This window comes from Clinocottus analis, unplaced genomic scaffold, assembly GCF_023055335.1.
Source record: "Clinocottus analis isolate CAN_PGR_092001 unplaced genomic scaffold, fCliAna1.0.p SCAF_18, whole genome shotgun sequence".
Taxonomy (NCBI): domain Eukaryota; kingdom Metazoa; phylum Chordata; class Actinopteri; order Perciformes; family Cottidae; genus Clinocottus; species Clinocottus analis.
In genome coordinates, this window is record NW_027175909.1 from 5027501 (window position 1) to 5045398 (window position 17898).

Below are 17898 nucleotides of genomic sequence, written 5' to 3' on the forward strand. Positions count from 1 at the left end.
CTTCCCCATATCAGATACTGATGAAAGGGGACCTCATCTGGCTGATGGTAGTTAGCGTACAGAGCTGTATCGGGTCAGATGCCACCTTTGGTTAGTGATCTTTCCAACCGCATGGAAACATATCGATTTACATTAGGGAACAACAGCAGGGACCGGGCCACCGTTGCACACTGAAGCATGCTTCAATTAAGATAAATGGAGGTGACAGACAAAACAAACGGTCCGGTGTACAGTACGGCCGGGCAGCCAGCGTACGGACACAACCTGGTGACATGTGGCACTTGTGGGAGTCGTGCCACGGTGAATAAATGGGTAAATCTGCTGCAAGTTCCTTTGCATTAATTCCATCATTCAACTACACTGCATGTATGCAGGTTCATGCCATCGTCTTATGGATTGAACCCCTTTTTTTGTTTGCAGCCAAGCTCATAGTGTCACAGTCCAGGATCGCATTTCATCAACGGCAGCGACAGACGTGACCCTTTCGGCAAAACATTGACTCAGTTTGTTGATGCAGTTTCCTACGATTTCTCCCCTTTCCGCACCAATCCTCTGCTGGTTCGCGGCCCGTTCTCCTGTGTGAGACGTAGATCAGCGTCGTGCCAGACCCGCAGTGCCGCTGAGTACATTCATCAGCCACTGTGAATAGACTCTCCATCCGCTCGGTTTAGCCATCAACAGATCGCATTACTGACACCAGTGAGCTTTTTATGCGGGTGGCCATGTTAAATTGGTTGTGCTGTCGCTAATAGGCCTTTGGTGCTCACTCGGAGGCAACGGGGGAGAGAATCCATGCCGTGTCATCAATCAGTTCATTGTGGACCGTCTCCGAAGCATGCGAGCGGCACCACAGAGGGACACCGACGAGCTTGACAATAACAAAATCTGATTCTTGGATTCTACTATTGATTCGGTTACTTGTGGAATTGTAATTCCAATTGAGGCCACATGTAAGACTTTTACTTTGGTCATAGTATGCATTCCAGCACCGCCGCAGAATTGATTCACTTTTCAAAAGAGTTTTTTTTTTTTTTTTTTTTCCTAAACTCAGGAAGCTGCTTCTGAGCAGAAATGCTCACATGCCACAACAAAGAAAAGAAGAAGAAGAAAGAAAAAAAAGGGCAGAGGCTTAATGAGTTATCAAATCTCTCATAGCACTCAAAATGTGGCTTTGGGCGGTGCTGAATCTGTTTGCTATATTGCATGTTTGCATGGAGATCAACAAAGTCTATTTGTTTGCTGTGTGGGGGATGACTATAAATTGGCAATGTGAAATGAGTTAATCTAAGCCAAAAGGGCTGTAGTTGAGGTTAAGCATGCTAGAGTGGCGTGCTTGCAAATAAACTAGTGCAGCTACACTGCAAACCAACAGCAGAGCAAACGTTGGTGATAAGAAATATCGGCCTCTAACACAACCGCTGTGGAGTAACTACAGTGTGTGATATACCAGCTTTTCTAATTGAATGCCATGATATAATAAACTGTGTAAGACAACAGCTGGGATTTGTCAGCTTGTTTGTAGCACCGCTGCATGCTTAAAGTGCTTCCATAATATAATTATCATCTCGAGCTCCGGGGGCTTCGGTGCGCTTGTTGCTTTCCTCCTCGTCCTCTCGAGCTTTCCTTTGCTCGGGCAGAGCGGCGCGCTAGGTGGTAGCTGTGTCAGTAATTACACAAGACAGCTTCCAACAATAGTGTTGGGCCAACAAAGGCTTCTGCTCACTCTGCAGGAGTCCTGGCTGTCTATTCACACTCACTCAAACTCAAACACACACTCTACCCGTCTGTGTTCGCACACACACACACACACACCTCCCATTGCTGCACGGCCGCCACTAGCTGTTACAGTTAGCGTCTAGCGGGGGAAGGCCCCCCCGCCCCCTCGGCACTGATTTGAGTAATTCACTTATGGCCTTTTGTGATCCCGGGGGGCTCTGTTGGCCCCGCAGGACAACAGAGCCCAGCTCCACTCAAGCGAGTTCAGCGTTTGTAGCACGAGAGGCCAGGCAGGGACAAAGCCAGTGTCATGCCTTTGATTCAAGCAACTAATGAGTTAGCTGTGAGGACCATAAATGCATAAGGCGGCTTCTCCATTCATGGTTCTCGCCACATACAAGGGATTAGCGTGGCTGGCCTGTCGCGCTAGTTAACAGCTATCGTGTGACTGATTATTGTAGAGGGGGCGAACATACATGCAAGAGGGTGAGAGAGTGAGCCGACATGCAACTAATGTGCAATTTACCACGGAGGCAATGGGCGGGTGGGGACTCCATGTTAGCTGCAATAAAGGAAATATCACATTTTAATTGCAAATGTCGGACGATGATCTTGATGCTATTTTAGAAATTGTTCTATTTCCACAAACACGACTCGTGGGGGAACCAAACAGATCAACATGTATCTATGATACACAAGAAATCTACACATTGGGTCTAAATGGTCTGTAATAGTTTCCTTAACTAAAATGCTGTTTGACCCAGTGTTAGACCTCAAACGCTCAAGTTTGATCTTAAAACCGTTTCAAATGTATTGCAAAAGAAAAAGTGTATATTTTAACAGTCCTCAACCACACCAAAGGGCCAAGTGTATTTCAGTTTGGGTATATAATCCCAATTAAAAACAAATATTGTAATATAACACCTCTGGGCTAAAACAAAACATTTTCAATGGTTCTACCCATGGGTCCTGCGGAAAGTTAGTACGATGTTGTTTAATTGACCCAATCACAGGTATGAAAATGGCCAAATTATACATTAAACTGCACAGGAAATCTTCTTTGTCTAAATGTTATTTTTCGCCACTGTGAGTATATAACTTTACTGTCTAGACCCATTTCTGTGTTACGTTCACAACAAATGAACGGGGTTTTAGCATGCCAAAATAACGGACAGGAATGATAAGAGCCTGAGCACGGGTATTAGGTTAGTCATAACAGTGAGAACACATTACCATTTACACTGGAAACGCATGAAGCGGCCATACGTCTACGTTGTATATAGAACCCATAGCACGGACTTACAGACATCGCATGTGGAGGAAAGAGGAAGGAGAAAAGCCTGAGCGCTGGCATTTAGCCTGATCACGCACTCTTCATGAAGCACAAGGAGATGAGGTGATTTTTTTCTTTCACAGAGGTCAGTGAAACAAACAGAAGAGCAGAACCCCACAGGGAGGAAGAGGAGAAGAAGGAGGAGGAGAAGGGGAGACGGACACGGGAGTGTTCGTCGTGGTCGCAGAAGAAAGAAAAAAAAAAGAGAGAAAATCCACAAATAATTAATGAAACACTGGGGACAGAAATCGGGCGACAGGGTGAATCTGGACCCCGACTTGATGATGATAATCGCACATAAGAGCACATTGTCTCCGCTTCAACAGCATACACGCTCAAACAGATTAGGATGTAGTGCTCTATTATCTCCATGGATGCTCTTAATCAATACACATTACAGGGTTTCACCAGGGTTTAGCCAAGTGAATGAGAAGCTACATCAAATGATCTAATGAACTGTCAAAAGAAATCGTGAGACTGTGACTTGCTATATCCATCTATCTATCTATCTATCTATCTATCTATCTATCTATCTATCTATCTATCTATCTATCTATCTATCTATCTATCTATCTATCTATCTATCTATCTAAAGCCACTTTTGTCCACTTGGCATCCCCTTGTCATTACTCATAGTGTAAAAGTCTTGTAATGTACCAGCCCCCCTGGGTGAACTGGAGATGCCGTGCCACCAACACCAGCACAGCGCTGGCCAGTCTACTTGTATCCGTCTTCAGGCTTGTTGTGACATATGACATTTAACTGATATGATGGGCTGACGGGTTGAAGTCCTTGCATCCTTGGGGCTTTGAAGCATTGCGTGCTGGAGGACTCAAACGTGTAATCGCCCTGCGCCTCTACGTCACCGAGCAATCTGCACGTAAGCGTCGATTCAGAGCTCGTCAGGTTGATACAAATGACCCGAGAAGTCTCGCTGATTCCCGGTGATTTCTACCTCCTAATCCCTCCATAAGGATGTGATAGGGTCAAACGACGGGGGAGAATGAAAAGGTCAATGGCTTTGACCTTTGGTGAGTTTGAGTGTTCACTTCCAAAAAGGTATGGACAGACGCAACAAATGGGTTAATGAGCTGTGCACTCTGTGCATAGTTGCAACCTGGGAGCGCATGATACTAGTGTTACAGGTCAACCGAACAGGCCCCGAGCGAGTTAAGTGATGTGGATCCTCATGAGATGGTCAGTAAACAAGTGTCTACAGCCATTTATATAGTTTTAGTTTAGTATCTTGGTTTAGCGTAAAGACTGGGGAGAGCAGGGGGGAACCGCTCGCCTGACCCGTGTTCAAAAGTAACTCACTCTGCCTACTCGCACTGGCAAAGCTCACTCATTAACATATTACATGTAATGTGTTTATCCGTATGAAAATGCAGGTGTAAATACGGCTTTGTGCTAAGCTAAGCTAAGCAGCTGCCGGACAATGCTTGTGCTTTGTGACATCAATCTCCTCATCTAACTCTCAGTGAGAAAGTGAATAACCATATTTTTTTTTAACTGCAGTATTATAAAATATGTCTGTTTCAGGCATGAGTTTAGGGTCACAACATGCCCGAATCTGCACTGGAACAGACCGAAGGAGGCTAAGAGAAGCCGAACAACCTGCCGATACAATCTCCAAACAACTGTGGGTCGCAGTCCACGATTCACCAGAAGTTTCAAGAGCGGGGACATCTTGTTTCATAAACTCAAAACAACAGCGAATTGACCACATCTTGACCTTTCTAATGCTGAACCTTTTCACTTCATTTCTAGTCCGTGCAGCTCGCTGATTCGTCGTGGCCTCTGCCCGACAGTCTTGTCTGCCTTTGGGTTTGCGGAAGGAAAAAGTGTGGGGTCACTGAGAGTTTAGTAAACACAAAGTCCTTCTATAACGTGACCTGATACACATTCCCCCCTTCTGAGCAAAGACTGCAGTCAGAAACAGCTATCCCGCTGCAGCACTTCCCTTTTTGGGAATGATGTGCCCACGTATCGACTGCATTTGACACAGATTGGACATGAAGAGGATTAACACAGATTGTCCGGTCAAGGGGCCCGGATATTCTCTTAAAACCGGGAGATGGATCCAGGCTGAATTGCTCCGCCGCGTTCCTTCCTTCCTCTATTGCGCGACGGCGGGGTCGGTTACAAAACCCGTCTCCCGTCTGCTGGCCGACGTCACAAGTGGCGTACGCCTGCCGTGAGTCTGCGGGCTCTGTGGCCTTTCTCTTCCTCTTTTATTAAAGCCCAGCCAGCATTTAGAGGCTGACAACGCACGTACCGAAACTGGCTGCCGCACATTCGGAGACGAGAGGCACACAGATGCGGAGCGCCGGTCCAAAACACTGTTGTGTGGATTCCGCGTGGCAGTGAAGCGATCGGCACGCAAAGTTACCAAACGGAAGGTGGGGCTTTGATCGTGGGCTTCCAGACGCACGCACACACACACACACACACACACTCACAGAAATACACTTTGCTGCGATGTGGATACATTTACACCCTCAGGGGTAGTTGTGATGTACTGCGAGACAGTAATGATTTTCAGGGCGGATCATTTACTGAAAGCGAAGCAACACAGCACCGGAGTCATACAGATGGTTTCCAGGTGGTTGACGTCTCGCTGAGTTCAGTGTGCAGGTCTATTTTTGAGATAAAATAGAAAAGAACAATGCATGAACTATGCAGGAGGGAGTATAAATGAAGTTGTGTATTTTTAGGGGTTTATATTTTGTTTTGCAGTGGATACAGATGATGGATTTTAGCTATAGAGCAGGAAATATACCGAAGCAAGGCACACACTGATCACTGCGATCGCATATCAGTGCCACGAGGGTCAAGAGCTGCGACCCATTGCACCGGGCTTAATGTCGATGCAAAGCCATGCTCTGGTCCAAAAACAAGCAACTGAAACGGATCCAGCTATTCTGGGGACGTGAACTGCTGATCATCTGGTCACAAGCTTACAGGCTTCACAGTTTACTTTTCCTCAAAGATTTCTTGTTAGAGCGTGTTCTGCTTTATCAGAGACACAGCAGCTGAAGACCTGACCACATTTTCACACACGCGAACCCGACACAAGGGAACGCCAACACCACGTTGGACCTCATGAGATACATATCATGCAGCGAATATTAACGCATTGGCAATGGCATGGACTACATTAGTCCATCTTGCACCGAGAGCAGTGCAATACACGTCAGGAGGAGCGCTAGGGAAGAGGTCTGTCCTTTATTATGTGGTCTCCAGGTCCTCTGCCTTGTAACTCCCATCTGATCCTCATCACAAGCCCCGTTGACTTCTGCTCTCTCTGGTGGAGCCTCTTTCAATTCATATTAGTCCGGGAACACGGGGGAAAAGAAAGGAAAGGAGTAAAGTGCACGTCTCATTTCCTTGACACACTCTGAACTCAAATCTTATCTTATCAAATTTTATAAGATATTATGATTGCTTTCAATGCCACTGGAAGACAAAAATAAAACAGCTCTTCCGCAATAATACAAATTAATTAAAAAGGAAATATTGTGCCTTTAGTTACCGGGTCCCTTCTGAAAGTACGGCCGCAACCTGATTAAATAAAACAAAACTAAATTTAAGTTTCACGTAATGAGACAAAAAGCAGTGAAACACAATCGCACAAAACAGACTGGAGAAGAATTAAAGGCAATCGGGCAGAAAGACAAAGGAGGAGGGATAGTTAATCCTGAGGGTAAATATTTAACAAGCTCAGCAATTACAGAGACCTAGCATGGAAGAGACGGGAACTGCAGCCTGCTGACTGTCAACACACACACACACACACACACACACACACACACACACACACAACACAATCCTACTCGCTTGGGCATCTGCCTAGAAATGCTGTGCCCTGACCTAAAATGAAAATGAAACAAAAAAAACACGGGACAAAGCCCGTCGGCTATGAACTGATGATATGGATTTTTTGTATTATATATTTGTTTGAAGCGGCCCATGGCCTGTGGCAGTTGCATCACTACATACTAATAGTGGACACATGTTTGTCCACGCTGTCCATTGATAATCAGCTTTTATAGTTCAACTGCAAGAAAGTGGAATCTGAACCCCTTGAAATGGATCTCAGCCACTGAGGATTGTAAGTTTTTGAATATGTATTTTTATATCCAAATATATTTACATGTCATCCTTGTGAAACGTGTATTTTACATGACACTAGCACCCTCCAGGCAGACAAAACTAAATTCCATACAAAACTAAAATGGGAAATAAAATGTAATTAGTCAACGTGTCAAAGTGCATGAAATAGAAATAGCACATGGAGTCATCTGGGGTCACGTACTTCATTGTGCCCGCGAGCGCCTCGCAGCTGAACCTCATGGAATACGATGAATAAGGGAAACTGGCTGAAGTGATTCTCTGTCTAATGTCGCTTTTTATTTACTCTCACAGACACACACACACACACACACACACACACACACACACACACAGCCTCGAGGTGTATTTGCATAAAGTGCATAGGTACATACTGTTCACTTTGCTCCACCCTTGAGCAGTCACGCAATAGAGACGACCGGTAGAATCTTAGTGTGCTCCCGAAACCACCTGCCACACGCTCCTCCTCCTCCTCCTCTTCCTCTTCCTCATCTAAACCTTCAACTGTGTAGTGAGTAAATAAAGCCAGTGAATCTCGGTTTTCAAAATGAGAAAAACAAATGGTACAGTCCAACCCCGTAGCCACTTGATCACAACTAAGTGAATTGGACATCAGACATGACTGGGTAGTAACTTCACACAGTCCCCCCCGGTGGAGAAAAAGGAGAACTGCATCAATAAGAACAGGAAAGTCTTCATTCCTCCTCCAGAAAACAGTTTATAAATGCAAATGTGACTTAAGGTTGTTTCACAGCATGTTTTTGAAGACGGACTCAGTGTTTAAAAGAGAAGGGAGGGGGGGCGAGGGGAGAGGTTATGAATGTTGTTCCAAACCGCAGGAAGGATGTGGCTATGTACTTGTTGCTCATCTTGGATTTATCTGGAAGAGGCATTGCTCCAGGTTTAAATATCAGCGGCTGTGAGAGTCCAGTGAGAGAGGGCGGGCCGAGCCGTATACAGAACCAAATCCACCGTGTTCCACTCTGATTAATCTCATTAGTGTAGCATTAAAAGCCAGCTAAGCTGCTCACTACTGCCACTGATAACAAGACATCCAGCAGTGTTGGCAAAAACAAATAGAGGTTTTTGGACTAATTCATGTTTCAAGAGTTCAGAATTGAAATAATAATTCCTGATGAACGCCACCTTCACCGCAAACGCTATAGCGCCTTCACCGCTTTGGAAAAGGAACATAGAAGGCTAAGAAACTTTCCTACTCGCTTGCCACACGCCTTTCAGCCCTCCTCACCCACGTGACCGGACCTCATCCGTGTTCTCTCGCTCTGCGCTCCAGCACCGAGGCAGCGGTTGTGGTCTTTATCTCTGCGTGATCTCTGATCCCGGACTGGCACCTTTGATAAGTCCAATTAGCACCTGTACTGCAACTTTGCGTGATGGCTAAGCTACATGAGCATTCGGGGTAAAACAAATAACCGTGTGTGTGTGTGTGTGTGGGGGGGGGGGGGGGGGGTTACATGATGCTGGCCAACAGGATGCCAGTTGTTTGGTGCCATGCCAAACCAAGGCAGCAGATGATGGAGATTAAGGCCGCTGCAAGGATCAGAGGAGCAGAAGGTGAAAGAGGAGAGCCACATGTGTCAAAGAGGTGGTGGCTACAAAACGTTCAGCTAGTCAGAACTGTATAAAACCCTGCTGACGCTTCCAAGAAAACGGCTATGCACGGGGACTTTCTTGCAATCCCCGGGACGAGGAGCACAGAGCGCCTCACAGGACCGCTCTGTGCAGCCTCTCCACTTCCCTTCAGCCCCCGTCTACCTCATCACAAAGCTTTTTTGCCTTTCAGCGCAGGGGGAAGATGCTTATTCTTTGCTCTTTATATATATATAAAAAAATAAAACTACCTCTTGTCTTAGAGCTGTCGCATCCAGCTGGGCCAGTAGCCTCTGAGTTGATGAGGCAGCCGCCGAGGCCACCGGCAACGGAATATGTTCTGAAGCGGCCCCATGAATATTTGAAGTGCGTTGTGGAGCAACGCGAGGAGAGGAAGGGAGGCATTCAGTGGATTGTGGGGGGGAAGAGTGTGCTTCAATTTAGCTTTTAATTACATGCGGCTACAACACACAAAGGGGTGATAGGGCGTTCAGGGAGGGGGAAGCGAAAAGAAGAAAATGATGCATCTGTGGTGACGCTACCGTCCTCGAGTCATCAGGACCCCTCCCTCCCTCTCATTGACTCAGCACGGGGAGAACGAGACGACGGCACAAGAGGCACATCCTCTGCTGTGCCGGTTAACGCATGACATGGCGCGTGACGGTGTTTCCCGAAGAAGCGACGCAGGAAAGAACATCTCCTGTAAGCCGAGGGAACTCTTACCCATTCTGTGGAGTATGACTAATTTGAGGGGTTAAAGAATAATTTGTTTCAGGGATATAGAATTTATTTAAAGTGACAATTTCTAAAATATGGCAAAAATAGTAGCCTATTTATGTTTCTATTCCCCTGAAACCAGGATAGGCTTCTTTTTTTTTTTCTTGAATCGCTTCACATTTGTTCGTGGGTCAGTTTGATAGTACAAATCTATCAGAACTGGACAACATTGACCTATATGCCCACTTACAGCAGCACATCTCACATTATTAACCCCACATATCAACTCCCTCTGAACTCGCAGACAGGCACACATGAAGCGAAGCGCCCCGGGCCCCTCCACCCGCAGCTACAAACGTCGCCCCTCGACCTCTTTTACCTTGGAAGAAACTCTTGACGCGGAGGTAGGAGACTGCGAGGCGCAGCACGGACAGCTTGTCCAGCTTGGAGATGACATCCGGGGGGAACGGCAGCAGGCTGGCCAGCCGGTCCAGCTCAGCGTTCAGCCTGTCTCTGTGCCGCTTGGACGGGTTGGTTTTCTCATTGGCAGAGGACGGCTTCCTGATGGCGAGACGGACGGAGGAGAGACACAGAGATGGGGGTTAAATGGGCATCGGGACGTGAGCTTGAGACCGTCACAAGTCACATGTTTTAGTCGGGACAAACTTTCAAAATGTGAAAAGATGTTGTCATTATTACAAATATACATTTTCTAAATTGTTAAACCCTGTTTGTAATGTGTCTTCACACAAACAATAACAAGAAGTGGAGCAATGCCTGACTCATGCTGTGTGACTATTTGATCTTTTTTTTTTTTGGATCAATGTGACAAACAAGGCACCCAAATATTTCAAAAAGCATTATTATTAATTAATTTATACTTTACATGTCCAAATGTCTTCCAGCTATATTTCCCTTATAATCGTCCGTTTCCAGCACCCAATGCACAACCAATAATTAGTGTAAACTCAAAGGACAAGTCTCTTTATTTAGCAGTAAATTGTGTCTCTTTACAACAAGACAAAAACAAATGAGTTGTGTTTCCCTCCCTGCAGAATATCTCACATGAATATATATATATATATATATATATATATATATATATATACACCTAAATCCACTGTGGCTGCTCCCTCTCTTCAAATCAGTTCCTGATGGTAAAGGTATTGGACTTATTGCACTTTCCCTCTCAGTCCCTCTCTCATGAAATGCCCCTTAGGCACCGGGTTATTTGTGAGTTTTAGAATGGGGTGCCACGGCGTTACAAGCTGAACTTAACATGAGCCGCGTATGTAATGGTCAGCTCCAATTTCCACAGCTGAGAGTTTCTGATCGTACAGACAGAATATGTTTTTTTTACATGAGTGCCCAGACTGTTTTAGTGAATGCATAAAAGTTGCAAAACACACAACAGAAAAACATCCTAAGTGTGCAGGTCTGATCGGAATATTCAACAAAACCAAAGTTGACTTCTCTCGGCTCACTTGTGAGTTCTACAATATTCATGGGAGAACTAAAAGTACCAAAAACAGCCTTATTATTTCAATATTAAACAAAGTCCTAAATATATCTTGTGGGATGACTAGCAGACTAAAATTCCGAGTGTATTTCTGTCCAGTGCACAAGCAGTATTGATTTGATGTGGCAAAGACTTCCTTTTATATGAGCGGCGGAGGCAGTGCAAAACATGAAAACTTTATAAATGCCACAGGCCTTGTTAAATTACCACTTCCCTCCCCTAAATCTTACATAACCATACTCACTATTCATGACATCAGCTGACAAGAGGGCCCAAAAAAAATTCTAAATATTGTCCTCGACATTGAAAACTATGGACACCTAAAACACAGTCTGCCCAACACATGACCGACTCCTATGCCAGTGGCTAAAAACATGCACATGTAAAGTTAAAAAAAAAAAAAGCAACATATACTCAATGTCTACTGACAATAATTATGAATCAAGAGTGAAGCAAATACACATATGGACGTTTAATATTAAGCTATAGTGAGTGGTCAGAGGCTTACAATTAAATAACCCATGGTGTTATAAGTGCTATAATATAAATAGTGTGTGTGCTATGTTCGCTATAGTCTGCCAGTTATGGGATCATAACCTGTCGTTCCGTGCTAATTATAAAAATAAAAAAATACCAATACCAACTGGAACTGACAGCCCACATTTACACCTCTGTAACTTCCTCCCAAATCACAAGGTTGAGAGAGAGAGGAATTGTCCCTGCAAGTGGGCTGTATAGTCTACCGGGGGAAAGCGGCACAGGGGATTTAACAAATCGCTCCTTAACTGTTTCTGGACGGGCTTCCTCCTCTTCCTGCCCGCGTACATGCAGTCTCCCGGAGGAATCATGATCTCGCGCTCCGTGGAGGTAACAGGTGCGCTGCGGAGGAGATACAGAGGACGTTAACTCAAACTTAACACATGTGAGACAGCATTCACAAAGTCATCATTATTTGTATTATTACTATTATGTATGTTTTAGGTGGGGAGGTGCAGTAAATCCCCGCATGCATACACATAGAGCATATTAAACCCAATTAAGATGCAGTTCAAATCTCAACAAACTAGTCTGTTAATTAGCAGCAGAAAGATGAATGGCTCATTAACAATCTCCATATATATATATATATATATATATATATATATATATATATATATATATATATATATATATATATATATATATATAGTTGGAGCTCAGCACACTGGTGCGACTCATCGAATCGACATTTAGCAAAGCTAGATCCCTCCATAAAACAACAACAACAACACATAATAAACAACTAAAATACCAAGGCTTTGAAGACAAATGAAATCACGCGAAAACTGTCAAAAAAGGAAGAAGAAACACTGACCCCAAATCCCTCGGGATATCAGTTAGTTCCAGTATCGTGATGGCTGTGGGGGTCACATTCACTTAAAGTGCAAAAAAAGAGATGCGTCTCCCCGGGTGCACCGACTCGGTAACGCCGAATGATACAATCCAAGAGAAGCGAGATAAACCGGAGAGGTCCTGTGTGCGCTCCGCTGATGTTTTCATCAGCTTTGCACTGCTCGGGGCAGATGTTGGCTGATGCTTTATACCCAATTGAGTCGCCTTCACTTCCTCGCGTTTCAGGTGGCGGATTCCTCTGAATGACATGTCGAGCTCTTCGCACGCAACTCTCTGCCTCACAAACAGAGCGCGAGAGAGCGCACACACACACACACACACGCGCGCGCGCGCGCGTGCACACACGCAGCTAAGCCTGTGCCGCTTTCAGGTACTCTCTGAATATGTGAATTACGACCTTCCGATCTTTATATGGCCACTGAATTTTGATGGCAATTGTTTTTATATGTATATGTATAAAGTATAATATACAAATTACTCGGGGTGGCTCTTTATTTTTGCATACTTTGGTAAGTAGGTTAGCCTCCTTGCAACATTAAGAAGTGGCGGCTAGAGACATGTTGTCTTTATTCTGTGTCCACAGCTTGTTTGTTTTGTGCTCCAAAAATATTGTTGAACACGTCTGGGACAATGCTGCGCTGTATCACTTCGATATCTGTATTAAATGGCGTGTATTGTCGACTTAAATACACTACAATGCGTGTCCAGTTTGTATATTTACGAGGAGTGCGTGAAAGTAGCGGTAGCCCAACCCGACCCGAGCCTGCAGCCGCGCGCAGCTCACACACATTTTCGGGGCGGGATCACACGCGAGGTTCAGCAGAGGAAAAACACGAAGCTGCAGATCCACACCGAGGCTCACCGAGGAGCGACGGCAGCTGCGGACCGGACGGGTTTGCCTCCGCGGGCACTAAAACCCGCGTTTGTACAACAAACGCTGCTTTGCTTGAATATAAAACTACGCTGGACGGGACTGGTCTTCTTTTAACGAATAATGAAGTCGGCGGACGCAGCTTTCAGAGTCCAGTTGGCTCTGCGGGACTGAGTTGGCAGCTGCGTCAAGTTTTGTAGATTTACGCCGGAAATGAGACGACCGTGCCTTCAAAACAAAAGCATGATTGCGGCCCGGTGTAGTTCACCTGTAGGGTCTCAGGAGTGACAGTGACACCGCTTTGAATGTGAAAGGACTAATCACGGTTGTAGTCTCGCGCTTTCTTGCAGTACTGTGTCATTTTGAGTGTGGCTAGTCTAGATATTCATTTCATTAGATGGTTATTGTAACGCGTGGCTTAAGTTTTCTGCGGGCTTACAACCTTTTTAACAAGTCTCACATATATATATATATATATATATATATATATATATATATATATATATATATATATATATATATTCGTATGCACGGTTGTATTATTACCGTAAGTGCTCTTACAATCTGCTTGGTTTGATAGCGATTCAATTCCTGTCAAGTTTGGATTCAGGATTTAATTATTAAACAATCAATGAAACGATTAAAACTGGATGTGTTTCAAATGAGTAACCATCGCAGTTGTTTGAGTACGTCAAGTTTGTATAGGAATCATTTGCATCGTTTTATTTTAAAACGAACATTTTTTGTTTTCATGGTTCTTGTCAACCTTTGACCAAATACAGTATACCACTGGCTTATGTCATGATCTCGTCACCGAAGCAGAACCAGAGATAGTCCAAATATGAGTGCAAATATGAAATATGAGTGTGTTTGTGTGTCAGTCCACTGTGCTGCCCCCTAGTGTACAAAGTCATACGCCACCCTCCTGTCAAGTACACCAGCGGATTACACACACACATGGCTTATTGTGTATTTATGTGGAGCAATCCATGCAAGCTTCCGACTGACTTTTTTTGTCTTTAAATAAGGATGACACCACAGAGGACAATCCCCTTGGTGGTGTTATGACACCTACGATCACACATACAAGTTTAGAAAGGCCCTCGAGGGAGGAAGAATATCCAATTCTTCTTTTGCTGATCGAGAGACCTGACAGCCTGACAAGACACATAAATATGAAATTGCATGACAATGGAAAATACTATTTAAAAAAGTGTCTGTTATAGTGTCTCCTTTAAAATAGAGCGAACGGAAACAAATCCAAATAACAATTTAACTAATTATCATAATAAATGCATGCTGACAATAACATCATCAAGGGGTGCATTATGAAATAGTCAACTTTATCTTACAGTAAAATCACTTCTGTGTACAGGTGCAATGTTACCATACATGTATGTATAATTAAGAAAAAGGCAAAGCCAGGATGATTAAAACTGTTTTGTTGATTAATCACATGCAGCATATCTGTAAAATCTAAAATATCTAAAGATAAATCTCAAGTCACATGGCGAGATATGAATTCCTCCCCACACCAAAAAAAAACAACAACCATGGCGTTGTATCGAGGTGTCCATCAGGGGCGATGTTGTCTTTGTTGTGACAGGTGGAGCTGGGGATGTGCAGAGGTCCCGAGGTCCAATTAACACTCTCAGTGACTGCCATTCAAGCTTCAGGGAGCTTTAGCATCGATGCAAATCCACTATCTAACACAACACTATACCCGAGCTGCCTTCCAGATTAGCTCCGGCTTAGAGCGTTGCTCGGACAGACCTTTGCACGCGACCGTGCGTGCACGTGTGAGTGCATGTACGTGTGCTTACGGCAGGTGTGTGTATGTGTGTGTGTGTATGTGGTTTAATACACGTTTCAGAACAATGAGCACAGGGCCAAATAGCACTGCCTGAAAGCCATCCGCCAGCTGCAGCAGTGCGCCTTTCATTGATTAAGATGTCTGTCAGCGTCACCGCGGGGCTTCAGAGCTGTCACGTGACAAGTCTGATTCTAATGGACATCCATAATTGATGGTGTGGTCGATATTGGAACGACAACTGAAGACATAACTAACACGGAGCACAGCTATAACAGTTATTGGAGTTATGTTTGAAGCAGAGGCGGTTGTACTCTTGTGAGAGACCCGGATGACACAATGTGGTGGGAAGTTGCTGTTCTACATTTACGACAACGGTGACAACCTCCGCAACACATGGCCCTGAACGTAACGCAGGGAGAAATAGTTCATAATCTGGCAACCGTTGTCTCAAAAAGCAAGAACGGTGTTGTCCGGATCAGAGGAGCCAGAGTTTAATCCATGACAGACAGCAGATCATTGTTAATGGCCAGCTCAAGAGGTCCCGTGAGGTCAAACCTGGCGCGTGCGCCGTCTCTCACTGTGCAGATATCCACACAAACGCGTCTTCCGTCACGCAAAAAAAAAAAAAAAAGTGAATGTCCACTCATTGACTGGACATTCACTTCCTCTAATGCCTGACCAAACACATCGCACACTGACCTCAAAGTGTTTCATGCCGCAGTTGAACGGATGGAGGGCGAGCGGTAGATCTGCTTTGATCTCATAACGCGATGGAACTGGCATCCGGGGCACAACTAGACAATTGACTTTAAATGTCCGTGATGCACGACATCATCTGACAAAACAAGCGTAAACAAAAATACACGAACTCGTGGACAGGGACTCCGTGTCGTGTGTATCGGGTGATCCTGCATGCTTTGAATGAGGTCAAGCAGGTGGGAATTAGTGATTTTATTCCATCTGAGCTGACAGGAACATCGATTGATTGTGGAGTTCAAATTGCATTGTTTTGCTGATGACACACAACAAGGCAATATCACCCAGTGGAGCCGAAAGCTACATAACAAAATAAAAAAAAAAACTCGTGCTTTTGCCGTCACGTGTCCGCCCGTGCCCGCATCGGGAGAGCTGTGTCAATCGGTTTGAGACTGAGCGGGGAAACTGTGTTACGGGATAATCTTTTGTCGACATTTGGATTTGGATGCTGCAAAGTTCATGTTGTGGTCAGAACAAGGGTCAGGATGGAGGGAGGCTGCGTTTCTTCTCCGCTCTTAATCCTGCTCCGTCCTGTTTTGTATTTCTGTGGCGCGTGTTCTGTTATCTGCGTTTGTGTGTGAACTACACATAAAAAAATAGAGAATAAAAAACAAGTTTGCGAGGGAGGAGCGGTGACAGTGAAACTCTGGTGTAAAAATCAGGCCAACAGCGTGCGCAAGGCCCGTGATGGCCGCGCGCGCTGCTTATTGGATGTACTCTCACCTTGATTAACGATGTTTAAAACGAGCTCCAGAGGGCGCGATCCTAAAGCCCTGTTCCCCCGCTAAACCACGGAGGCTGAGGGACCAGCATGGAGCCAGTGCCCTCGGTTATGCCCGTCTGCAAACCGCACTGGCTTGTACAGCCAGAGGCCACTGGCCACAAAGTGAATTTTGCAGATGGGACTTTTAGAGAAGACCTCCCCCAAACGCCGGGGAAATAGTCTATGGTCCAATCCCAATCTCAACCCTTACGGACTCACGGACTATGATGCGCGCTCCCGCGAAGTCCTTGAGGGTTTAGGGCTGTCCCGCTGTCACGTCGTCGAGTGTTTGAGGGCTCTCTGGCATTTTGAGCGCTTTATGAACCCTTTCCGTAAGTCAGCATTAGATGCAGACTTTGCTTCATGGAATTACCCACAGTTCATAGCAATGTGACGTTCAACACGCAGTTCCCAATGGAAGAATAGAAACATTAAAAAAGGTAAACAAAGATGCACGTGGATGTTTAGCTCGATGAAATACATATTTTACATTCATCAAACATTTCGTCTTGACAAAACAATTAAATGGATCATTTAACATTAATTATCATCCCGTGAGGAAGATATTGAAATAAGTGAATAAAAAATATACATATTAAGGTTTAATGTAGTCAGGTGATGTTGAAGCAAAGCGCTGTCCTATTCATAATTACACCAGTTCAAGCCCTGGCAGCCTCTCACACTCAACCACTTAGCAGGTGACGTCACCAAGTCCCTGAAGGGTCAGTGCTTAAGGTTTTAGGGGGGACATTGAGATTGGGCCTATAACTGGCAACTTGGGCAAAATGTGTCTCTGCTTTTACATTTATCCACGTGCACACACACACACACACACACACACACACACACACACACACACACACACACACACACACACACACAGACCTGGCGGTGCTCAATCCAGAAGTCTTGTGATTTGTGACATCGGTTGGGGGAGAGTTCAGTTGTTTCTGAGGAAAATCCAGTACTGTGTTGAAATGCTTCCCCGAGGATCCTTTCCTTTATACAGCACTTTTGTAAACACATTAAATGGCCAGTTTTTGGTAAATGGTCATAAGCAAAGTAACTTTTAAAGTTCTTTAACATTATTGACAATAAAATACATTTTTGTTTGCTTATTATGTTGAGACAAACTGTTCCTTACTAGATTATGTCCAATAAACCAGATATACTTAGATGTGTGTGAAGCTGCCCTCAGTGCTGAGGAGTCGACACTGCTATTGAATGAAATCGGAAAACTGGCACTTTCAAAAAATAAAAAGGGAGACATTTA

At 44.7% G+C, this 17898-nt stretch overlaps 1 protein-coding gene across 1 annotated transcript in view; it reads right to left on the minus strand.

Moving 5' to 3' along the window:
• ahrra (aryl-hydrocarbon receptor repressor a) overlaps positions 1–12560 on the minus strand; it is a 58161-nt gene extending 45601 nt beyond the window's left edge. The window contains exons 1-3 of the mRNA XM_068581935.1: positions 12385–12560; positions 11817–11909; positions 9891–10072 (exon numbers count right to left, since the gene is read on the minus strand). Coding sequence (XP_068438036.1) covers positions 9891–10072; positions 11817–11878 — 244 coding nt within the window. The 5' untranslated portion in view covers positions 11879–11909; positions 12385–12560. The remainder of the gene's footprint in view (positions 1–9890; positions 10073–11816; positions 11910–12384) is intronic.
• Positions 12561–17898: the final 5338 nt, after the last annotated feature.